General features: G+C 38.9%; 1 protein-coding gene across 1 annotated transcript in view; it reads left to right on the top strand.

Moving 5' to 3' along the window:
• ADCY1 (adenylate cyclase 1) overlaps positions 1–16,044 on the top strand; it is a gene marked incomplete at both ends in the record, with an annotated part of 140,283 nt that extends 124,239 nt beyond the window's left edge. The window contains 6 exons of the mRNA XM_080339294.1: positions 5,692–5,808; positions 7,395–7,541; positions 7,929–8,027; positions 12,385–12,499; positions 14,718–14,842; positions 15,706–16,044. Of these exons, the coding sequence (XP_080195420.1) occupies positions 5,692–5,808; positions 7,395–7,541; positions 7,929–8,027; positions 12,385–12,499; positions 14,718–14,842; positions 15,706–16,044 (942 nt within the window). The remainder of the gene's footprint in view (positions 1–5,691; positions 5,809–7,394; positions 7,542–7,928; positions 8,028–12,384; positions 12,500–14,717; positions 14,843–15,705) is intronic.
• Between the last annotated feature and the right edge of the window lie 9,814 nt (positions 16,045–25,858).

The following is a 25,858-nucleotide window of genomic DNA, read 5'->3' as shown; positions in this document are numbered from 1 at the left end:
TCGCTCACCCAGGATTTGTCAGGGGAGGAAAATAAGAATAATACAATCATATGACTGACTGTTGCATTCTTTAGGGAATACTAGAATATCATTCAGCTGTCTTTTCTAATCCATGACACTTGCAAGAAATATGTATTTTACACTCGGCAGGCAAGACTGGCCAGGTTTGCTTACACTTCCTCTTAAAAATCTGGCCCTCTAGAAACAGCGTGATGAGTCTCTTCCCCGTGGTTTTAGTGCCACCTTCAGGTACAGAGATTTTGTTTCTGTGGTGCTGGTGCCCGGCTTAGCTGTATCTTGAGACAGTTTATTTTCATGGGGTAACTTCCGTCAGTGGCATTGATACAGCATTTTTCCACTTATTAAACAGTCACCTGATACCTCAGGTGATAAAACAGCTCAAACCACTTCCTGAAGAGAGAATGTGTAACCAGTAACCAACATAGTAAAAATTCTGGGATGCCATGAAACTTTGTAAAATGCAATAGCTGTAAATTACATTGATGTCAAAAGCCATAGTACCAAAGAACATTTTAAATTTTGTCACCAGATCCAAAGCAAAAACAAAGCCTGCTTTTAAATACTGCAGCTCTGCAAATACAGTTAAGTTCTGCAAAATTACGTACCTGCCACAAATACCAAATAGGCATAAGGAAAAAGCAAAATATAAAAAATTATGTTACTCATGCCTATGTATTTTCTTTCTTGTTTATTTTCACAATAATCTGCCTTGTTTTTTGATCCAGCAGGTACTGCATAAATATCATGCTGGCATCTTTCTTTAACGAATTGGAATAGGAGCAAATAGATGAAGCTTTGGATGCTATTTAGCTGTCTGGATAATATTTCCACCAGGAATGTAAATACCTGTGATATGTGTTATTTTAGCCTTCTTTCTCCCTGTGCTATTTTAATCTTCTTTCTCCAGCCCCAAGACACTCAAGTGTCTGTTTTGCCTGTGAAAGGGTGATGCGTACATTTCCTTTTATCTTAGGTGCTCAAAGAGTAGGCACTAGTAGGAGTTATGAGTCACAAGAAGGACAGTATTCATTGTATTCCCCCTAAGGGCAGAAAGCAGGAAGCTGGAAAAAGGTCCAGAAAATATCAGTAATTGGTTTACTTCCCTTCGAGCCATGTGATGGAATACTTTGAGAGTCCTCACTGCCGAGCATGATCAAGTCTTTTTTTACCTCGCCTTCACTCCTTATCTTCCCTTGCAAGAGACACAGGGAGATCTTTCTTCTTTTCCCAGCTCTTTCTCTGAAGAGCTGCATAAATGAGAGCTGTCTAAGGCAGTGCAGGTTAAGAGAATGGGTACTCAAACTCTATGCAGTAGTAGCAGAGAATCATTAAATAGTTTGGGTTGGAAGGGATCATCAAAGGTCATCTAGTCCAACCCCCCTGCAATAAGCAGGGACATCTTCAACCAGATCAGGTTGCTCAGAACCCTGTCCAGCCTGGCCTTGAGTGTCTCCAGGCATGGGACATCTACCACCTCTCTGGGCAACCTGTGCCAGTGTTTCACCACCCTCGTTGTAAACAATTTCTTTCTCATGTCTAGCCTGAATCCACCCTTTTTTAGTTAAAAATAATTTCCCCTTGTCCTATTGCAACAAGCCCTACTGAGCGAAGGTACATTTGAGTTAACATTCCTAGATATCACTGTAAGAAAGGCAGGATGTTAAGACATTTGGTATGTCTTGATGGTAGAGGTGCAGTCCATGCAGAAACTCTGGCTGGGGTACCAGCAATAATATAGCAGTATGTCGAGGATTTAGATTGCGGGGTGACAATAAAACCCTGGCAGATGTATTGTTAACCTCCTCTCCCCCTCACTTCCCCCTTTTGCCTCTCCCTCTCCCCCCTTCCCACTCAGGACAGGCAATCGTGAGGGAAAGAAGGACAGAGAGAAGAGAGTTGGAAAAAATTAAAGATGTTTTACTAATGCTACTAATAAGAATAGAGAAAATAATAAAAAATATAGAAAACCAATCTTGAAAGTCTCAGCAACTGCAGAGCCGGCACCCAAAGTCCTGGATTAGACTCCACAGCCAACCAGAGCTGGATTCAGTCTGTCACTAGGCCTCAGTTCGCAGGGGCAACTAGCAAGGTCCTCTCCTAATGTCGGCCATAAGGAAAAAGGGACGAGATCCTCGTGATCTCCCACTTTTATATGAAGTATTCATGTGAATGGAATGTTATACACAGTTGGTCAGTTTCTTGGTCACCAGTTCCTCGTCGCCCCTCTTGCGAGATGTCCATCCGTGCTTGTCAATAACTTCACATACCATTGCTATCTTTACCAAAACATTTATCTGGCTCTCCAGGAAAATGCAGCTAATATGAAGCTTTAGCTGACAGGCAAATTCACTAAAAGAGAAACTTGTTTTTTAACAAAACCAGGACACAGTATTAACTCAGCATGTGGTCTAGGCTATTGTACCTTGCTTTTCAACATGACTAAGTAGCTCAGAAGGAGTGCTATGCTAATTACGTGAACATTCTGCTTCTATGTCTGGGCCTAGGTCAGGCAGAGCTAACACAGCCTACTCTTCATTGCCCTACATAGCCATTGCCAGTGCAAATGTCTCCCTGAACCACAGGGAGAGACTGCACTCCTCTCCCTGTTGGCTAGGAAGTGCCTAACATGAAATAGGCCAGGGCACAAAAAGCTAAGAGCACTTGACCTACCTTCCCTTTGTTCTGCTGTTTGCATAATATGTCTCTATTTAGTGTTTGCTACGGTTACTCACCATGGTATTATTCAAGGGCCTACCATGACCTTAGTGGCTTTCATCTCATTTCTGGCAACTGAACCTTCTGAGTCAAAGTTGTAGTTAACAGCTTTGCACCCAAAGAGAGGAAGAGGCACTTGCTAGGTGCGTTTGAAATGTAGCATTCTACTGTTCTTAGAGGATTTTGCCACCACTTCAGTCATGACTTTTGTGGTTTGGTTTGAGCCACTAGCTCTTCACTGCAGAGCTCAATTCTCAGCCTTAGTCACAGCTGTGATCCCATCATTGTGAACATTGTCACACCCATACCTGCATGCACACAGTGATGTCACTGGCATTTCTTTCCCAGTAGTTTCATGACTGTAGTGAAGCAAGACAGAAAGAAGGAGAAAAGCCATCACATGCCTTAAATTGCCATCAGAGGGAAACAACAAGAAAACCAGCAGGCTAGAGTGTCCTTTCTCACTTTATGTTGGTGTATTAGAATTGTCTTTTATTTCTGTGCATCAAAGGCTGGGCAGAACTTCAGCAACGTGACCATGGTCACAAAGGTCTGTTTCAGTGCTGGCAGGTTTGTCCTTGTGCTATGGCTTGCTCTAAAGCCTTCGTTGTGAATCATACACAATGATAAGAAACCTTACGAATTGCTGAAGAACCTTCTCAATAATTTCTTCCAAAATAAATGCATTGGTCCACTACTGGGCAAGGGAGAGGAATCTGATCACACATTTCCAGATCAGAAATGAACAGCAGCTGCCAGTGATTGAGCAACATCACTATCCATGCAATGCGTCAAACTGATTACTCCATTTACCTACTCCTACTTGATTACTTTGACTTGTCCAGAAATCTCTGCACCCTGGCCCAAAGGTGTATTGTTCTTTAGGCTGCTATTCTGCCCCATATTGTATTGGGGGTGTAACTGAGAACCTTTAACACTCCTAGGAAAAAAGTAACAAAGAAGTTTCTTATTCAAAGAATAGAGGAATGGATAAGTAAGCCCAAAGTGGATTTTTTTACAAAGAGCATGGATTCAGTTTGCAAATCTTTTTGCTGTCATCAAAGTAAAAGTTTCCATATTCCAGTGTGATGTAAAAATGGAGTTCTAAGCTTAGTTTGGATTTTCAGCTGGAAAAAGCTTTTTATTTTTGCCATTAGAACACTGAAATTCCAACAATCAGAATAAACACAAGAGGCCATTATCACATTTATTGACAACAATAAGTCAGAGATGGAATTATACCACCAAAATAGGGGAAGAATATTTTAAGAAAACAGGATAGGAATTTAAACAGCAAAAAAAAAAGTGTCAGGAAAACAGGACACAAACAAGAAATAGGTATTTACTTAGAATAAAAATTTCAGCTTATTTCTTACAAAGCTTAACTACTACTTAATGTTTACTGATATTTCACCCCTGGGGTAAATTCTGATTCTTATTGCACAAATTAGAGGAGGAGCTAAGAATGTATTTCAAAAGGAAATGATTCCTGAAGAAGTTATGTTTACAAAACCAATTCTTTTATAGCGTTCTTTCCACTTGTAAAGAAATTTAGTAATACAGAAGTAAACTGCAAGGCAAAGTGGACTGGGTGATTTGAGTAAAAAGGCTGTTTCCTAAGTTTTGTCATAGAAAGCAAAAATTAGCTTCCGGGGGGGGGGGGGGGGGGGGGGGGGGAACAAAAAAAACGAGAAATACTATATTAGGACTGTACAAAGGCAAGAGGTGACTGATTTCCGCCTACTTAGACAGAAATGTATAGTGGGAAAAGTATGTGGACTTTGTAATAGATCAGGATAGCAAATTCTAGATACAAAAGGGGCACTAACAAAGATTACAGCAGATTCTTCACTGGTTTTCTTCACTGGTTTACATGATTGTAGTTTCTCAACAATGCCTGAGATTTGGCCTTCCAGTCTGTAACAAGGTAGACAAAATCATACAGGCATCACAGCAGATTTGTGTTATAGTTCTCTTAAGTGTGATGGAAGAGCAAAGAATAAGCTGTGATTTATATAAGAAGAATTATATGGTACTGATCAAATGTTTTCTAAATTAAATCAGAATGTGGGGCCAAAAGGCACTCTAACAACAAGGACCAAATTCCAGAGAAGTAATTTTGCAGAGAGTCTGCTAAGGACTAGCCTGGAATTTGCAAATCTAGGAATCCCAAATGAGTTCCCTAGATATTCAGTATTTTTCCAATAAGAGGTCTCTGATTTTTAGAATTGTTTCCTAAGGCATGACTTCCACTAACTCCTGTGAGTCAAGGCACTTGCAATAAGATACCACTATCTTGAATTAAGGACTTCAGATGTGTTAAGTCCTAGGGATTCCTTCTGAATGCTCACATTCACATGAATGGTAGAATTTCTGTTGCTGTTGTGCATGGAAATTTCTGTGCACAGGAACTGTTTATGTTTTCATGCCAAATACCAGAGTAATTAAAACACCTCTAGAAATGCCTTTTGTTTCTTTTTTTTTTACTTTCTTTTTTTCTTCTTCTTTTTTTTTTTTTTTTTTTTAATGGCATATCATTTGGAGGGGAAGCTGTATGAGGAGCAGCTAAAGTCACTGGGTTTGTTCAGCCTGGAGAAGAGGAGACTGAGGGGTTCCAAGGGGAGGAGGAGGGGCAGGCGCTGATCTCTTCTCTCTGGTGACCAATGACAGAACCCGAGGAAATGGCAGGAAGATGTGACAGGGGAGGTTTGGTTGGTGGAGCACTGGAACAGGCTCCCCAGGGAGGTGTCATGGCCCCAAGCCTGACAGTGTTCAGGAAGAGACTGGATAATGCCCTCAGACACATGGTGTGAACTAAGGAGTTGTTCTATGCAGAGACAGGAGTTGGACTCAATGATCCTTGTGGGTCCCTTCCAACTGAGGATATTCTATGATTCGATGATTCTATAAATTTTTGCTTTTTGGAAAGGTTTTTCTTTTTCTCTGTCCCCACAGGCAGAAGAAGAGAGAGACGATATGGAGAGAGTCAAGCTGGATAATAAAAGAATTCTCTTCAACCTGTTGCCAGCACATGTTGCACAGCACTTTCTTATGTCTAATCCAAGAAATATGGTAAACCAAGATAAAATTTAAATACATGGTGATGTTGTATGGGTGTGACCCTGTGTAGCTTGCATCACATTTCAACTGTATGTTTTTGTGTTAAAAGGGATAGTTTTGTAAAAACTTGCGTTCAATAACTAGATTTGGATTATTTCTTTCACTATAGTGTCCTAATTTTCTGAAGCATTTTCATAAAAAGCAGGATTAGGGAATGTTGTGTCATTCAATATTAATGCAGTCAAGTGTCTGTGTGCAAATCACTAATTTTTTTTTTCAATCAGTTTTGAATATTGGAATTTATCATAGTATTTCATGAGGTCAGTTTGGTTCTGAATGGTGAAATAGTGTATTAACTGCCAGATACTTTCATATGAACCACTCTAGTTCTGGAAATGTGCTGCCATTTTCAAACCCATCCATTTAAAGCTAAAAACAGAGACTTGTACAGAACCAAGAAAGACAGAGTAGCTATTAACATCAATGGCTGCAGTGTAAGTGGTTCAGGAAGCCCTTTCCCATAGTCCTGGTGTAGCTGCAATACCTGCAGCACTGGAGTAGTTGTAATGGCCATGATACTGCTCTTGAGAGTTTGTTCAATGTATTTGAACCACAGAAGAGTGGGTTTACTTTCCATGAGCCCTCCAAATTCTTAAGCAGAAACCTTACTGTAGATAACAGCATTGTATTGTTAGTGTTGAATACGGGACTCTGCAATTCAGGGAATGACATGAAGGAGGGAGGCTGGTTTTGTGCTGCTGGGTAAAATTGTTATGTCTCCTATATTAGTTATAAAATGAAGCTGAGAAAATGCAATTATATTTCTCATATAACAAAAGTTCTACAACTGTTAAGACTTTCTGCAGAATTTTTACTCACTACTTCCCTGCCTAAACAGAGAAAAATACTAAGCTGGTTTAAAAGGGTTTAATAGCTGAGTGTTAATTTTCTTTAGTGTTTTTGAGTGGAGAGATCTTTCAACATTTTTTTTAATAAACCTGTCTTTGTCTTTGCCAAAAAAGATGGCTTTTGTCCTAGCTACTCTCCTACTACAGAGAGTGCAGAGGAGGGTGACAAAGCTGGTGAGAGGCCTGGAGCAGAAGTCTTATGAGGAGCAGTTCAGAGAACTGGGACTGTTTAGCCTGGAGAAAAGGAGGCTGAGGGGAAACCTTATTGCTGTCTACAGCTACCTGAAAGGAAGTTGTAGCATGGAGGGTGTTGGTCTCTTCTCCCAAGTAGCAAGTGATGGGACAAGAGGAAATGTCCTCAGGTTGCACCAGGGAAGGTTCAGATTGGATATTAGGAAAAAAATTCTTCACAGAAAGCATTGTCAGGCATTGGAACAGGCTGCCCAGGGAAGCAGTGCAGTCGCCACCTGTGGAGGTGTTTGAAAGGTGTTTAAACGAGGTTCTTAGGGACATGGTTTCATGCTAGATTTAGGTTGTGGTTGGACTCAATGATCCTGAGGGTCTCTTCCAACTGAAATGATTCTATGATACCATGATTCTATTGCTTAGTAGTAGAATAGAGATAATAATAATGATGTCTGGTTTGATTAATCTTTTAAAATAAAAAATGTATCTGCTCATGAACTGCAGGACCTTTATTACCAGTCATATTCACAAGTGGGAGTGATGTTTGCTTCCATCCCAAATTTCAATGATTTTTACATCGAATTGGACGGCAATAATATGGGAGTGGAATGTTTACGCCTGTTAAATGAAATCATTGCTGATTTTGATGAGGTAAGGTCTAAACACTTTGTCTTTTGACCATTTCAGTTCTACCTAATTGCTATCAACAGAGATTATCTGTAGCAACTCAGCCTATCTTGCACTGCCTAATCAAACAGTGCTGTAAACTTCCTGTTTAATTGTAGCTGGTGTCCACTGGGCTTCTCCTAAGTGCCTAGTTTGTATTTTTAGGCAAATGAGTCTGACCTCAAATTCCTCTAATATAGGTAGTGTATTAAAATGTGAGTTAATGGTCATTTTTTCAATTACTTCAAAGTGGGCAAGCCTCAACTTACCAAAAATAATATGGTTTAATCAACTTGCACATATTATCTGATGACTATGGTTGCTTGTCTAAAATATTATGTAATATTTAACAGTTTTATGTTTTAAACAAAGCTTATGGACAAAGAATATTATAAGGACATAGAAAAAATCAAGACAATTGGAAGTACATATATGGCAGCTGTGGGACTCGTACCTACTTCAGGAACTAAGGTAAGATGATTTTACATGACAGTCATCTGTGAACGAACCATTCTCGTTCCATTTTTTATTGCTGTCTACAACTACCTGAAAAGAGGTTGTAGCATGGAGGGTGTTGGTCTCTTCTCCCAAGTAACAAGTGGTAGGACAAGAGAAAAGGGCCTCAGTTTGCATTGCAGTTTAGATTGGATATTAGGAAAAAATTATTCATGGAAAGGGTTGTGAAGCAGTGGAACAGGCTGCCCAGGGAAGTGGTGGAGTCACCATCCCTGGAGGTGTTTAAAAGTTCTTCAGACAAGGTTTTTAGGGATATGGCTTAGTGCTAGATTTAGGTTAGGTTATGGCTGGACTCGATGATCCTGAGGGTCTCTTCCATCTCAAATGATTCTATGATTCTATGAATTTCCAGAAGAACATCAGAAACACAACTAACTCTATGTGATTATAGATAACGTGTACTACTTCTTTACCACAATTTCAATCTGAAATTACAAGAACAACTTTAGCCTGGAAAATAAAAATATGCTAGCAGTTGCTCATGTGGCTTCATTCAGGATTTTGTTGTCTGCAGCTCTGGGTTCTCTGCAAATTGGCATATAAACCTACTAAGTCAGAGTGGTAGTGTTTTAAACCTGGTATCTCAGGCGACCTTGTAATATACAGGGAAGGGGAGACTCTAGATGTAACGAGCTGCTGCAAAACTAGCACATGAATATTATTATTTTTTTTCTTTTTCTTTTTCTTTTTCTTTTTCTTTTTTTTTTTTTTAATATTGAAGTCTGGGTGCAACCCACAAGCAAAACAAACAGCCTCTCCCAACCACCATCATAGACAGGCAACTTAGTGCTTAGGTATATTGCTGCATTTTACCCTGATCCCTCCAAATCAGCTCTTCTTTGTCTCTAATGGTAGCATTCTTTTTACCCTCTTAATAATAAAAAGTCAAAGTAATTTCAGACCCACTATTTCTGCAGCACAGTTTTTATTCTATATCTTCCTTACTACTCCTGAGTGTGTTTCTTACCTTAAGTTTGTGTCTTGGGACAGAGATTTCCTAGATTTGCACTCAGCATCTGGAAAAGCAGAAAACCCTGCAGCCAGTATACTGAATAAATTGTATACAGAGTACTATGCACATTAATATTAGTAAAATTAATTTACGAAAAATAATATAATTAATAACATGAGGAATATAATTAAAATTAAAGCAATCCATGCACCTAGTCTGCCCAGAATTTTCAGACACCTCTACCCTGTTCTGATATGCATTTACTTATGTCTTAGAGGTACTCTCATGCATATGGTTTAGCAAAATAACACCAAGTTGGAGTGCAAAAGCAAAAAAGGCCAGAAGATGGCCTGTGAACTTTCTAGCAACGATTATCCTTGCTAAGTAAATAAAAAACAAGGCCATTTTGAAATCAGCTCTTAGGATCATGTTGGAGTATATCACATGCAGCTAATTTTCTGGTCTGCAGGGTATTTAGAACTGATGCTCTCCTTTGTATCATTCCTAGAAATCTACACATTACAAAAAGATATTTTTAAAACTCTGTTTATGCTAAATGTTTGACTCCTGGGTCCTGAGACAGGAAAAAAAAATGATACTTCAAATTTTGTTCAGTGTGATTTCAGGCAACCAGGCAACGGCATACTTGTGTGTCTGCTATAAATGCTCTTTGAACTACAATGCTGAAAACAAGTGTGTTATTGGGTAACTTTGGCCGTATATGTTCCAAAACCTAAACGTGTTTATCTCTTGTATTTTATAGTTGCTAACTGAAGAGTCAGCTGAGTTAGCCCAGTACTGAAGATACTGCTTTGAGCTTATGATAGTAATGCATTTTAAATGACTGCAGGTGGTCATGCCTCTGCCTTTCTCTGAGACCTTGGGGCAAATTTTGAATATTTCTGTACAAGTAGTATTTATTTAACATTCTGTATTACAAAAAAACCTAAAGATCTTGTATAAAACAGACAATATTTTTTACTTCAACTTGAAGTTTCAGCTTTTCTGTGATGTCTTCCCACTCTTTATGTGATGCAAATGAGTAGAAATTACTCACATCCTCTTGGCAGTTTGGCCCTAGGTCTTCAGCATCCAGTTACGTATCAGAAGTCTGATGATCCTGGGTAGTCCGTCATGTGCAGATGATCACTGCCAGCCCTCACACAGCTCCCGGGCTGCCCTCCGAAGTCATATGTGTCCATGGGGAGCCAGAGACACTCAAGTTCTCTCCTCTGCTAGGTGTGCCCCAGATTCATCAGATCTGACACAGGCTCTGTTTGTGAGCCACCTATTTTATTTTAGGATTTGGACATTAGCAGAAGGCAGTAGATGAGATTAACTGTGCTCTTAACTGAGGATACTTACTTACATGAGAAGGCAGTGTCCTGATGAAGTCAAATATTTAAATCTCATATTTTACAGGGCTATTGTTTCTGAAGCTTGACTTCAGCAGATGACTATAGTAAATGCACACTGCCTCCGTCAGAGTGGTCTTTCTGTGATGCTCTGGGCAGTCTTGCCAGTAACTATTCCTCTGATGTTTAAATAAATAATTTCTTTCCAGTTACACCACCAGGCCAGCACACAAATGAAGTTCTTTTGCGGCATCCTTTGAAATTACATCTGTGATTTCACCATCATCCTGATTTTACCAGGATGCTAACCTTGTGGTGTTCTTCAGTGCAGGTTCAAAGGAGTTTGCTAGTAATCCTTTTGAAAGGTATCTGTCACCTGCAGTGCATCCAGTATTTGTCACTGGTTCTCTGTCCTGCAACCCCGAGGGGCACTGCAGGAAATCAAAGCATTCATCAGGCAGCAAAGAAATGGAAGGATAAGGAATATAAGGAAGATTAGAGGATTACATAAAACTATACACTCCTCCATCCCTCCTCCAGACATTCAATATTATTCTCCTTCTCTGTTGGAAGTGTAGCCATTAGCTCTTTAGATTTAATTCTTGTTTTTCCTTTGTCTTGGTTGAGGCTGGAAATGAGTAGACCTAGTTGACATTTCGAGAAGCAGAATGCCAGAAAGCCAGGCAGGTAAATAAAAATATTCTTCCTAAAACTTTGTACAGCCGGAAGGACGACTTTCATAATTTTTTGTTAGCACTTTGCTCTAATTTTTGTAAATTTCTCAGCCACGTGAAGGAAACCTTTCAAACTGAGCTGAATAAAGCAAATAGCTAGCTGTTTCTGAGGCAATGTCAAGTCCTTCATTTATACAATCTCACTATCATGAAAAAAACCCAGCAAGCTCTCATCTCGTGCCAGCTGCTACAGCCCTGTTGTGCAACACCCCACTGAAGCTAGACTGCTACTGACCCTGCATTTCTTTCCCCATATCCTACCTTTAGCCCACTTTCACTTTACAAATCTGTTCAAGAATTCACATTTATTATTCAAATAAGAGCACAACATAAAAGCAACCAGACTGAGTCAGGTCAAAGGTCTATTCTAGTAAACTGTCTTTAACTAGCCAATGGTACATCCTGGGGGAAGGGCATGAGTTACAGGACAAACATGCAAACCTCCTTTTTCCACTTCCTAATGATATGATGCTTTAGAAATTCTAGAGCTACAGATAACATATATTTTTACTACTTTGTAGAAAATATTTCTTCTATGAGTTTGAGTAATTATGTTTGAATCTTATTAACTTTTGGAATCCACAATATTCTCTGAAAATTAGTTAAACATTTTAATTAGACTGAAGTTGTAAAAACTATTTTCTTATATTTTCAGGTTTTTTTACAAGTTCAAACTTCAGCATTTCATTTAATCCCTTCTGGTTCTTTTGCTCTAGTTCATTTAGATACATTTTATAACAACTCGCTTCAACTTGCCTGGAAAGGAAAGAAAAGAGGGGTGTATTGCATCTCACAGGATTAAACCTAACAGGAATTTTGTCAATGGGAACAACATACACCCCATGGAGCTGGGAGCTAGCAAAAGCCCCAGAGGGAGAAGAGGGCAGAAACTATAGTTATTAATAATCATCACCCAAAGCAGTTTTGTAAGAAAGCAGGTTACATTCCCTTCCATGCTCACAACAAACATCTGCAGCTCTCTAGCAACAGAACCACTTTACCACGGGAACTTTGCTTTCCATTCTTCCCAGAAATCATAAAGAGAGTGGGAAGAAAAAAAAAAAAATGAAAAAAGAAAAAGGAGTTCAGTACTTGAGAAAAGAATGCATGTGCTGTGGCCACCATCAAATGTTTCTTTTCACAAACAACAAAATGGTTTAGATGCTTTTCCTAAGCCATCTAGTTTGAGCTTTTCATTGTTTTTCACTTTGGTATTTCATTTGCCTCTCAGTACCATACAAATCTAATGTGCAATACTATTTTGTTTCTAGGCTAAAAAATCAATTTATTCCCATCTGAGTACACTGGCAGATTTTGCAATAGAGATGTTTGACGTTCTTGATGAAATCAACTATCAGTCTTACAACGACTTTGTCCTAAGAGTTGGTAAGTCACATTTCTACAACTATCACGCAAGCAGAACATTGTTGTTTGTTGTCTTTCCCTGTGCTGTCTTCAAAGGATTACCTGTCCCACACTCCTGATTAAAACTGAAAAGCTGAAAAGCTGGAGAGTCACATCCATGTAGAAGATCAGCAGGCTGGATGATGAGCATCAGTATTAAGGAATTATAGTTGAGTCCAGTTCAACTGTGTTTACTTAATCTAAGCATCCCTAAAAGGAATCTGCAGCAATAATTTTATACAATATAATTAGTGTTCCCAGTCTTGTGGCTTACACTGGTTTGCATTGCTAAACTGCTGAGAACTAAGTCTGATTGTACTTAACTATTCATTTAAGTTGCATCTGTAAAAGCTTTGTTGGCATTAGAAGTGTGATGGGAGATTTTGTGCACAGATGCCAGATCACCTCAACCAGTCCTGTTTTCTCCAACAAATCAAATCCTCTTATCTTCACAACACAAACCTTGTCATGAAATCCTTTACATGTTATTACATCTTACATCTCAGAGTCCATTCTCCCAGCCTTCTTAGATAGCAAGTTCCCCTCTTCCCTTCCTTCCCAGCATCCTGCTCCTCCCCAATGGTACTTCCACTGCTGTTCTCATTTCATTGCATAGTCTAACACAGATAGTTTTCTCCAGCTTCTTTATCTATATATTTTCATGGCTGAATTATGAGAATAGGGGCTGGACAATGAGAAAAGTGAGGTTGTTGGCAGCAGAAGGTCAAGAAACACCAAAGATATCAAGGATGAAAATAGGAGAGTTAATACATCTTTACCCTCCTGTAGGTCCTAATAATTATAAACCCCAAATTATCTTTGAGCTCTGTTATAACTGGCCTTTCCAGGTTTACAAAGGGGCAAAAGACAAATATCTAACCCACATTCTTCTGCATAATTTGCTTGGGAAATACTTTGTACAGAATGTCATTCAGGGTTTAGCATCTGCAGCTCTTCAGGGTGCTCAGAAGACACATTACAGAATCACAGAATCACAGAGTCACAGAATCACAGAATCACAGAATGTTAGGGATTGGAAGGGACCTCAAAAGATCACCTAGTCCAATCCCGCTGCCAGAGCAGGAACACGTAGATGAGGTTACACAGGAATGTGTCCAGGTGGGTTTTGAATGTCTCCAGAGGAGACTCCACAACCTCCCTGGGTAGCCCGTTCCAGTGTTCTGTCACCCTCACTGTGAAGAAGTTTCTTCTCATATTTAAGTGGAACCTCCTGTGTTCCAATTTGAACCCATTACCCCTTGTCCTATCATTGGTTGTCACCAAGAAGAGCCTGGCTCCATTCTCGTGACACTCACTCTTTACATATTTATAAACATTAATGTGGTCACCCCTCAGTCTGCTCTTCTCCAAGCTAAAGAGATCCAGCTCCCTCAGCCTTTCCTCATAAGGGAGATGTTCCACTTCCTTAATCATCTTTGTGGCTCTGTGCTGGACTGTCTCCAGCAGTTGCCTGTCCTTCTTGAACTGAGGGGCCCAGAACTGGACACAATATTCCAGATGTGGTCTCACCAGGGCAGAGTAGAGTGGGAGGAGAACCTCTCTCGACCTACTAACCACCCCCCTTCTAATACACCCCAGGATGCCATTGGCCTTCTTGGCCACAAGGGCACAGTGCTGGCTCATGGTCATCCTGCTGTCCACCAGGATCCCCAGGTCCCTTTCCCCTATGCTGTTCTCTAACAGGTTGTTCCCCAACTTATATTGGTACCTGGAGTTGTTCTTACCCAGATGCAAGACTCTACACTTGCCCTTGTTATATTCCATTAATTTTTTCTCCACCCAACTCTCCAGCCTGTTCAGGTCTCACTGGATGGCAGCACAGCCTTCTGGCGTGTCAGCCACTCCTCCCAGCTTGGTGTCATCAGCAAACTTGCTGACAGTACACTCTATTCCCTCATCCAAGTTGTTGATGAATAAACATCCTCATTTATCTTCTAAACAAGATGTCAAAATAAGTCAGAAATGTAGAATTGAGCTCCGTAGTTTCCTCCAAAAAAAGACACTTGAGCCATTTTCACATACTCTTGTCTTGTCCAATTGGCATTAACTTAATATATATTATGTCCTATGACCAAAAAAAAATCTAAGGTGCTCATGTTAGATCTATTTTGCATGATTCATGTTTCCCCTGGATAATATGCTGTAGTGTTTGAAACCAAACTCATTGTTTTGATTTTAGGTATTAATGTGGGGCCAGTAGTGGCTGGAGTTATTGGAGCCAGAAGACCACAGTATGATATCTGGGGAAACACTGTAAATGTTGCCAGCCGGATGGATAGTACCGGAGTACAAGGGAAAATTCAGGTGAGTTCATTCTGAGACAATTTTGCAAACTTTACATACCTTCTAGTTTATATGTGGTTACACTTTCAAGACCACTTAGACAACACAGCCTCACTTGATCTTGTGGTTCGTATGAAAAGGGCGACATTCTCCAGATGATTCAACCATCAGAGGTATAGTTGTTTTCCAGTACGCTTCACTACTTAGAGGTAAATAAATCCACAAATAAATCATTTCCTACCAGAAGAAACAGAGTTCATTGCACACAGTTGGAGGCAAGCTTGGGAAGGCCAACTCTATATGGCCCAGTCCTTGTACTGTAGGAATTTTGCCTGAACAAGGACTACAAGGAAAGAATCCATGTCCATTTGCATCTTGCAGGCTTTTATGAAGCTTTAACAATTCCTTGAATGCTTTTGATCAGAGAAGCTACACAGACAAAGAACATTGTTGTTCTACTAGAGCTTGGCTATGAACTATGCTGCACTTCTCAAAATCTCTATGAACTCTTGCAGTCCTTTATCCAAACTACCAGTCTAGTCTCCAGGGATCAAAAGTTCTTCTGGAGTAAATTAACGTCACTGGAACTGATCCAGCTTACAAGAGTGGACAATTTGATTACACATTTTTGTTGGACAGAGCTTAATCTGTCTGTGTAATGATTCAGCTCAAGACCAGAAGTCCTGTTTCTCAGATTTCAGTTTGTTCAGTGATTTTTAATTCCTTAAGAAAATTCTAACTGAGCATGAGAACAGCAGAAGGTGCTAATTCATTCTGCTTATGCATATTTTGTGACAGAGAAGTAAAATGAGGAGGGGTGGGCAGTTCAATGATCAGCCTTACATGAACAGGAAAAACTAATGATTGTTTTTTTCTGTCTACAGGTGACAGAAGAAGTTCAGCGGATATTAAAAAGGTGCAGTTATGAATTCATGTGCAGGGGTAAAGTCAGTGTAAAGGGAAAAGGCGAAATGTTGACCTATTTCCTGGAAGGAAAGGCTGATGGAAATAATTCACAAACACGGTCTTTAAACTTAGAGCGGAAAATGTACCCGTATGGGCGAGCAAACATTCAAACAAAACTGGGCACCAGCTGTCCATCGGTGTCCTCAGTTGCTAGCTTTAATGTAAAAGCTGGGCTTGGGGCAGGCCAGGCACCTGCCACTCAAACAAATCAAACACTGCATTATCTTCCTTCTGTGCCAGCTGTGAAGGAGGCATAGAGCAAAGGAGATTTGGTTGTGCCATTTGCAATGAACTTGGAGAGCAATCGTTGCCTGAATTTTTACCAAGAGATTAGAAGTCATAGGCCATGGCATTAACCAAGGACCACTACAACCCAACCAAAGACAACTTGGGGACTGTGTAATGAACTCTTGAGATGGAACATATAAGGGCTAGCAATTCTGTTAGGAAAAGTAAAAACCTGGTTTTCTGGAAACGAGGAATATTTTCTTGGCATGTTCAAAGGGTAAATGAAAAAAAAACAAAAAAGAGATAAATGTGCAAGCAATTATTTATGTGTGTATATATGTTTGAATCTATATATGCACATATACAAACAGTCCTATGTAGACTTAGTGGAGATTTATAGATATAGATATAAACATAAAAATATGTATTTATTTACACATATATGTGCAATGACATAGCAAAGAGATTTCTCTTTCTGTCATAGCCAGCATTATTAGCTCAGGCATTAGCAAAGCTGCATTTAACCATGGATTGTGGGGCAGCTGAAGACTCTCCAGGGCTACAGCAAGAGTTAGAGAAACTGCGCTCCCAGTGCATGAGTTAAAGCAATGAGAAGAGTGTTCATTGTGCTGTCAATGGCAGATTAATGAAGGGTGGATTTAGCTCATTGCTAAACCCTATATATTTTTTAAAATTCTCTTTGCATGCTCTAAAACCGTCCAAAAAATCCAATTCAAACCATAACACTAGGACATGAAGTATACGAACTACAGAACTTAAAGGTTTGGCAGAAGAACAATATATATTTGTTCCATTAAAAAAAAAAAAAAAGTGGTAGAGTTTAGAAGTTGCTGCCTCTTCACAGGTCATTTGACTCTGTGCAAGACTGAGGAGCCACCCTGCAAGCACAGCAATATGTTTATGCAATATAGAAACATTCCTTTATGTACGGTACTGATTTTATTGAAGAGCAGAAGTATGGTATTATTTCAGATGTTTACAAACAGCACAGGTCATGTGGCTCAGTTCCAGAATTCAGATTTACCTTTCAAAACAGCTCAAATAATAGTTCTGTGCTGGTGAAAAACATGCTGTTGCTAGCTTGTGACATTTGTATGTTTGCCTACATAGCCTTACATCTTAATTGATTTTTAAATTTACGCCACAGTTTTATTATATCTTGATTCTATCCAGGCTCACTCTTCAAATCTGTTCAATTATAGAAAGCTATAATTCTGAGAAACAAGCACAGTCAAACCTTGCCCAGATGAGGAGCACACTGGTAAACGTGCCAGAAGAGTGAGGCCTGCTCTTAATTGGCGTAAAAGGGAACATATTTTGACTGCTTTTTCCTTCAGTGCAGCCCACGTCCTATTGTTCATGGTTTCATATTGAAACACTGATCTGTGGGAGCAGTTGGAGGTCATTCTGATGAGTGACGTGCTCTATGGACAGGTGCCGTACTGTCCTGTTGGGGATGCACAGGCTAACTAGCCTCACTGCTTTCCAAAAGAGAAGCAAAACTTCATGTTATTTAAAAACATTCAAAACTTCCTTTTACCTAAAAACAAACAAACAAACAAACAAACAAAAACAACAAAAAAACCAAACACCTAAGTCTGCAGAAGTTGTCCAGACAGTACAGTAGAAAACTTGCATGGACTAGATGTGACATTTCCCTTTGGTTGGCCTATTTCATTATCGATTTCAGTGGAAATAATATTCTGATTCTCCTGAAATCAGCATTTGTTTTGGAGCAGTCACTGTTTGTGTTAAAAGTATATGGACAAATACTGTGTCAACAGATGCAAACGGTTGAAGAAATGCTGCAGGAGTATCCATACTCCATGTAGCCATAGCAGGTGGCTGTGGGACTCCAGTGGTGTTCAGCAGGGTTTTTACTTAATTTTTATGTACCCTGTCAGGTGAGTGCTTCATTACAAAGTTAGCAAAATTAGTATTGTTATTAAAATGACTAAAAAAAGATAACTACTTCCTAATTGTACTAGGTCTATGCACCCTGGCTGATCTGTGGAAAGTCACTGCATATCTTTGTCTCTCTAACGGCTATCAAGTTCACAGGTAGTCTTCTAGAATAACTTAATTCTGGTTTGGAGTCATTCTAAACCATTTAAAGAAATACATGTAGAGAATAATTAAACTGAATAAGTAGTATCCATGTAAAGCACACTGCGTATTTATGATTTCTAATAGGTTTGTAAGAACTAAATCATCACATAAGTAAGTTATATATTTAACTAAATCGAAAGCATTATGTGCAATAGCATTAATCACTCAGTCCTACTCACAAAGAGCCCAAGTTACACAACTTTTGAATCAGTGAATTTGGTATAATTTCACCAGTACATTTTTTTACATGTGTAGTTATTGAAAGCATTTTCAGATCCCCCAGTACATCTGGTAGCATGTGAACACATAGACAAATAAAGCCATTGACCCATCTCAAAAGCTTACAATGGAATTATTTGTTACTTTTTTATTATAATAGGTCCACAGTATTGCCATTGTTTCTTTTATCACTAAATGGACAGTGAGCAGAAATGAGTTGTCCCCTGTTCTAATATTTTCAGGACTGTTCTCATTCCCAGACTCATTCCTAGCCTAGTCCTGGAGTAATGTCAGTGGAAGATCATGTAGCAAGGTAAATTTGGAATATTCATTTGAATATTTTCAAAGATTAGCAGGTGCTAGTAGAATTGTTCCAAAGTTCTTCTAAGCCTGGTCCTCCTGGCCAACAGTCGAATGAGGTGTGTGACTTTTGTAATAATGTTTTATCAATGTTGAATAGAAAGGACCAGACAGGCGCAATCCATCATTAGCTTCTCATTCGGCCCTTGGCAGGAACCTGCCTCCAGAGCAGGTTGAGTGGACCAGGACGGCTTTTTGGTGCTGCAGCCAGTCCAGTGTGCATGTGCTAGCTTACAGCACCAATGATGATGTATTTTGAGTCAGTTTCCAGATTTAGTTTGACTCCTACCCTTAACACTTTCTGTATTTTTGTTGTAGTTGTTATTGCCGATTTTACTATGGGAAAAACTATATTTTTCTATGTAGTCCTGGACTAAATAGTACAGAATCATGAAGGAGGTTAAGACAAGGCACAAATTAGTAAAAAGCCATGTGAAAATGATAGGCAATGTTCAACAGCCATTCCAACAGGGAAAACTAAATGCCTGTTGAAATCATGATATAATGAAGCTGTGCTCTTGCCTTTATGCTTCCCCCCCATTCATATAATTTTTCCCCATTTTCCTTTCATGTGTACATTTTATTTCTGCTCTTGTGTGATAGTGTTAAATGATAGATTTAATCTCTCTGTTCTTCTGCATTCTTTGACATGTTCAGAAAGTTTTATAAATGTAAAGAGGTAGTAGTGATACTTCTGATAACCCCACAAATGCACATTTTCTGCCAAATTAGAGAAGCTTGTCAACAAATGTTTATTATCAATTGGCTGAAGATAATATGTGGGCCATCCTAATATCCCTGAAAATCATCAGAATGGTTTCCTTGCATTTCTGTGAGATTGGGGTTGTCTCCACCTTAATGCATGCAGTTGATTTTCCTGTGTTGCATTTATTAATTTTCTGGTCAAGCTCTAACTTTTGCCTGGGTGACCTTGCTTTAGCCCAAGCATGAAGTCAGTTCTGTCTCACAGTACCTCAAAGTCCCTCACGTTTAACTGAGGACAGTAACTTGTTGCACTGTGGGCAGAATAGCCTCCTGCTCTTCCGTTCACAGTTTATGTGCAGCTGTCAGCTTGAAACAACAGATACAAGCCCTACAACAAAGTGATGCCATTTTGGCGTGTTGATATCTGTCAATAGCAAGCACAATATTTCACATCAGTTTGCACATTTTCTCTTTCAGATAACAGTAATACTGAAGTCTTTCTTTCTTTAAGGAGATAAGTATCAGAGACCTTCAGACTTCACTGTCTTCAGAGCTAATTTCAAAGTGTTGCCATGCTACCTTTATCTTTAAATGTTTTTTTAATTATTATTCTCTGCTGAGATTACAAACTGGCATTCATTTGAATTACTGGCTAGATGTTTCCAAATGTTTTCCATTTGCATTGACTAGAAAGCTATTTAATCCAGACTGTAAAATGCATGGTTTTTTGTAGCTGCTTCCCACTGTGGCAAGTCGCACTCCGTTGTCTTCAGTAAAGCAGATGCAAATTCTCCCTTCCTTTCTCCAGGTGAGGCTGAGAGCCAAAACGCTTCAGCTTGTTAGGGCCGAATCTGCATTTGCTATATACCCACAAGGCCTGTAGAAATCACCAGGAGTTTAGCATGCTTGTGAAGGTCAGGAGCTTCTGTAGGCCAAGTTCTGCTTTGGGTTACAGCAATGTCTTGCATCAGTACTGAATTGAATATTTTACAACACTGTAAACAAGAGTAGGTCATGTGCCTAAATCTCTTTCATGCTTTTGCCTGTAATTTATCTGTAAGGCAAAAGAAAATACTTTGGAGTCACTGTTAGAGGGGAAACTGACTTGTGCCATTTCAGTGCTTTGAGGAGTCTGAACACATTAGAAAGTAGCATAAATCATGTTAATGTGTGGAATTCCTGCTTGTAGCAGAAACAAATCATTTTCTTTACATCAGCAAGTCCAGATTCAGTATGTATTCTCCCCAAGCAGGAGGACTATTTAGCCATAATGTTCTTTCAAGTTAGAGTTTTCTATTACAGTGAAAACTGACATTTTTTAATTTGTGATAAACCTGTATTATAATGCCTTATTTACTTTTTAATCTTGTACAATGTTATAAAGCAACAGAAAACATTGGCCTTTCATGTATTATTCACTTTAAAAGGTGTATTGTATTATGAAGTTTTGTAAATAGTTTTAGGTCAGACAGGTAATTGCATGTACACTTGTATAAAAAGAGGTAAAAAGGCACACTTTTAACAAATGTTAATGATTTTTGTAAGAGACATTTTACATGTGCATGGGTATTATAAATCCTTTGGAAATGGATGTCCTTTTGCTTTTCCTTGCAACCTACTGCATGCCACTCATGCCTGACTTTGGTAAAATGAAACAAAACAGTAAGTTTTCCTAAATGGTTTTGACATATCACTTCTGGCACAGAGTTAAATCCACTAGTTGCATGTGCGTTCAGCAAAGCAAAATCAAAATGCAAACAGCAAATAAAGAAGAAAAATAATTTAATTATTGTGATCTGCCAACCTCAGTGTTCAAAGATCCATAACATAGTATATGAAAAGTGTTATCAACATCTGTGCTGTCTTCATAAGGTACCTTCTGGTCATTAGAAGCAATAAACTCAACTTACTGTAATATAAAAAGCAAGCAGATATTCTAGTTCATAATGGTGTAATATCTCACATTCAGTGGGTATTCTCTGATACTGCATTGATGTAGTATTGTCATCAAGAAGGACCAAGTGTCAAGTCCATCATTGCTGTATGCAGGTGCAACACTATGAAGGAAAAGGAGGTGAATTTTTGGCCCATTGATGTTACCCAGAGTATATTTATAATGTGGTAATAAGTTATTGTATATGAAAAGTACACAATGCAAATAGATTGTTTTCCTAGATACATACATATGTATATATACATAAATTAATTTTGCTGCCTTATTTTTGTTAGGTTTTTGGATTCATTTTTCCAAATAACTTATATTGCTTAACAGAAAGTATTAGGAGAAAGTTCACTGGGTTCTCTGGCTTTGAGCCATCTGGGCTCTGTGCTGATGCTCATGCTGCTCCCACTGAAGTCATGCTTACAAGGATGCCTCCCTTGAGCTTAACAGTCTAACCCACAGCTTGAGGCCCATGTCAGTTAGTGACATAGGAATAAGAATTCAATATCCAATCCTCTAGCTGACTTTCCCTGTGTTGCTGCTGAACAAAACTTGAAATTCTGGAGGTATTTTGCATGCATCATTTTTAAAGTTGTGCTATCTCTTCCATTACAGCTTGGGACTACTTCTCAAATGACTTATAAAATTGCTGCATGATAAATGAGGAGTAATGTAGGAGCTGAGGTTGGTGGCAGAGGAAAAAGGGTGTGGAGTGTAAATACCTTCTACTATGGATTAATAAGGACTTATTGTATTTTAGAGATTTGATCTAGTTTTACAATAGGACTTAGAAATCCATTAATTTGTTTGTTTTAGCCGTTGACTGTGGGGTTAACTATGCAGTATAGCTTCTGCAAGTACTTCTATCATAATGAGTTAAGATGTAGTTTCATTCAGCCTATCCCAGTTGCCTGCATATAAGAACCACTACCTTGTACTGATGATTAGTTTCATACAGCAGATAAGGGTTTCTAACAGTCATAAACTAACTTATCTCAAATTCAGTGGGTTTTATGTGTCAGTGTGGCATAACTGTTGTAACTAATGACAATCTGGACTCTGCTTCTCTACCCCATCTCTGTTTATGATTGGCTTTTTCCAGAACTCTGTATAGGCTTCTTTCAGCTCTTCATTCCTTTTAATCCCATCTCTTACTGAGTTTTCAGGCCATATCAAAATAATGAATAAATATGTAAATCTAAATAAATGGTAAGAAATACACATAAGGAGGGCTACCTGTTGCTCTTTAATTTTTCTTCAAAATGTCACACTGCTTGGGTGGCCTGGTCTGACTTATAATCTAATTGGTGCAAAGACAAAAACAGGAAAATAATTTTTTAAAAGCACTGAGTTAATAGGAGTACAAAATAACAAAAGGAATAGGATCCTGTGAGGTAGCAAATGCTGGAAGGAAAAGGTGAAGAGCCAGTACTCCTTTTGAAGTCAGTGGCAAAGCTCTCAGTGACATGGGACAGGTCTTGAGCATCTGAGCTGGCAGAGTATTCAAACAGATTACTAGTGCAACAAAGCTAATATTTATGGTAACTGCACAGCCAAATCCATATCTGAGTTTTGGTGTCTGTTCACATTCACAAGAATGTTCAAGATCTCTTTGTGAACTACTTTCAGAATTTCAGAAGGAATCTTTAGAAATGGTTGGGAGTTGTCACCTTAAATGCCTATTTTCTCATAATGAGGAAGAACCTTGAAATTTGAATTAGCTTTGGTTAATAATATACATAGCCTGTGTGCTGAAAGGACTTGGTTTTGCTCGTGCCTTACTGCATGCTGAAGGATCTGCTTTTTTATATTAGGATCCCTGTTTTATGCCTTCTGTGGCATTGACATGTTACACCTGCATAAAACTGAGGGAACAAAAAGTGCTGCATCACTGTGAAGCTTTTTACTACTTGGGTTTACTACCAGCACAGCTATGTGGGTGCAAGGTGTGTTCCAAGTGTTTATGGGAGGGCCATACACAGGTATAAGAACAAGATAGCTCAGCACAGACAGTGAGCTGTGTTCTGCAAAAAATCTATCCAGATAGTTTTGAGCTCCTTTTAAAAAGCTGGCTGCCCTCCTCTTCAGAACAGGTTTACACAACACATTGATTAAAAACATCCAGAACACACCTACAGCTTGTAACTGCACTGCCAGATTTGTTAGATGTAAATAAGCTTGCTGGTGGTAAAATAGCTAAGCAGTTCTTGTGGGCAAGGCTAAGGTGTGCTTTAATTACTGCAGTCGTGCACACTATTGTGTCTTACTTTCAAGTGCCTGTCCTGCTGCTCTGACCCTGGACTTGTCAATGATGGCATCATTTATGAAAAATTTGAGCTGGCACATTGAAGTTTTTTAGGTGATTTCTCATGCCTTTTGTGCCTTAGTGCACATGGGTGAAAAGATTGTCTGTTCCTACATTTCAGATGCGATTCAAGCAATAAATCAAGAATTTTCAATGAAATATAGATGCAAATGAATTACCTGTGCCATCACAAAATTGCTTCATGATAACTACACTTTTAAGTTGTTACAGTAGAAATGCTTCTTCACTTAGAATTTTCGCTTTTTTACAGTCACATTACTAGCGTTCAATTAAGAAGAAAAAAAAGAAGTGATGGTGTAACTTGCTCCTATTTACAAGTGTAATTGTCTGTACAAATTTGGATTTCAACAAACCAAATGTATTATTTCTGCATTCAAGCAGCTGCTTATTACACAGAGGTAGCTTTGAAAAATGTCACAAGATATTGTAAAAATGAAGGTAATGCTTGCAGAGTTACTGGTGTAAAAAACAGAGTCCAAGAGTAGTTACCATTTCTGGCATAATTTAACTCAATACGGAGAATTCTGGAGCAGTGAGATTATTTTCAGTTAAATTCCAACAGAGGTTAAAAGCCTTTTCTTGGAGGTTCTTTTTCCATTATATGCTTTTGTGTAGATTTGTCTGTTTGTACACAGAATGTGTACAATATGGAAATGGAATGTGGAAAATGGTGGAAAACAGTAGTAATACACACATTTCAGAGTTTCAACCAGATTCATTGAAATTTGACCTCTTATAAACTCTGCCACTAAAACTCGTGCTGCAACTCATACCTGTCTGGATATTATCCTGCTGAGTAGTCCTTGCACTCTCCACTGACAGGTTAATTTTTGCACTTCCATAGGTTCTGCTTGGAAATTAGATATTAAGTATTTTTTGATCTGTTATTTGAAAAGATTTTAAAATGTATGTGATTCCTTTTTATAATGAAATGTTCAGCAGTCTGAAGTAGGAAGCAAAAAAACACATGGAGCATGTGTTCTACAATCAAAATTGGTCTGCTTATACATGATGGCACAGTATCCGTTATAAGCTTTCCTAGGATTTTAAGAGCCCTGGAAATACTTAAATGTAATAAATACCATAGCACTAAGAGGAAAAGGAGCTAGGCATGCCTACCTGCCTCTCAACACTTGTTTGGACATAAAAATGTGACCTGCAGCTCATAAAACACTGCTTCTTAGAAATCAGCATGCCTGCTGCCCTTAACTTGACTTCATTTGTTCAGTGCCATCATATTTTGGTGCAGGCTGTTACTGTCCACTCAGACCAGCTTGCCATCTCCTCTGTAGGTCCTCCATCACACGGTCGTTAAACAACCTATTTTTCAAAAAGAAAATATGTTTTCAAAAATCTGTTTTTTCATATAATAGGTGTTTGGGGAAAAGAAACAGCTTTGATTCTGTGATTCTGTGACATAATCTGGTTAAGAGGAATACATGCGACAGCAAACCTGAAAGGGCAAATAAATGTACCCTGTGGTGGGAGTGCAGGCACCAGCCGCTGACAGCAAGCTGGGCAGTGAGGCTTAACCCTGCCAGTGATAGGCAGTCTCTGCTCAAGTCCCCAAACAAGAGACACAGATAAGCTAGAGTGGAGTAGCCTAATTTCTGTTCCCTAGCAGCTTACTAAACTTGTGCAAACCCATTTCAAGGGCAGACATGTTGCCTGTGTCTGGTTGCCACTTTTTACTAAAAAATAAGAGCAAGGAAATAGACAGTCTTAGGGGTTTATAATATAAGGTGGGTTGAGTTGAAGTATCCAGTAGGAAGACCATGCAAGAGGAAATTTATCACCTGCTTAACCTGCACATGTTTGCAGTAAATTCTCCATTGCTTCCAAACTAACTTGAATATTCTGCTTGGACTTTCAAAAAAAACCTGATTTGCATCAGGTAAAGATACACCATTCCTCAAATGGAAAACCAAATGTATCCTTTTCTCTGTTTAATTGGCATATGAGGTTTCAGAAGATCTTTTAGTCTGATTTACAGCCCTGTAAAATTAATGGAAGTATTAACCTCAATTATTTTTGGATTGTTAGATCAGGCCTTCTTCTAATATCTGATCCTCTCCCACTGATGTCAAATGGCATGTTGTCAGTGACTTCAAAGGGACCAGGAGGAGGCCTACTGTATCACGGTAAATAAAATTAATAGTCC

The sequence above is a fragment of the Nesoenas mayeri genome (genome assembly GCF_963082525.1).
Source record: "Nesoenas mayeri genome assembly, chromosome: 2".
NCBI lineage: Eukaryota > Metazoa > Chordata > Aves > Columbiformes > Columbidae > Nesoenas > Nesoenas mayeri.
The sequence above is the reverse complement of the archived record's forward strand: the minus strand, read 5'-3'. Positions and strand labels throughout refer to the sequence as shown.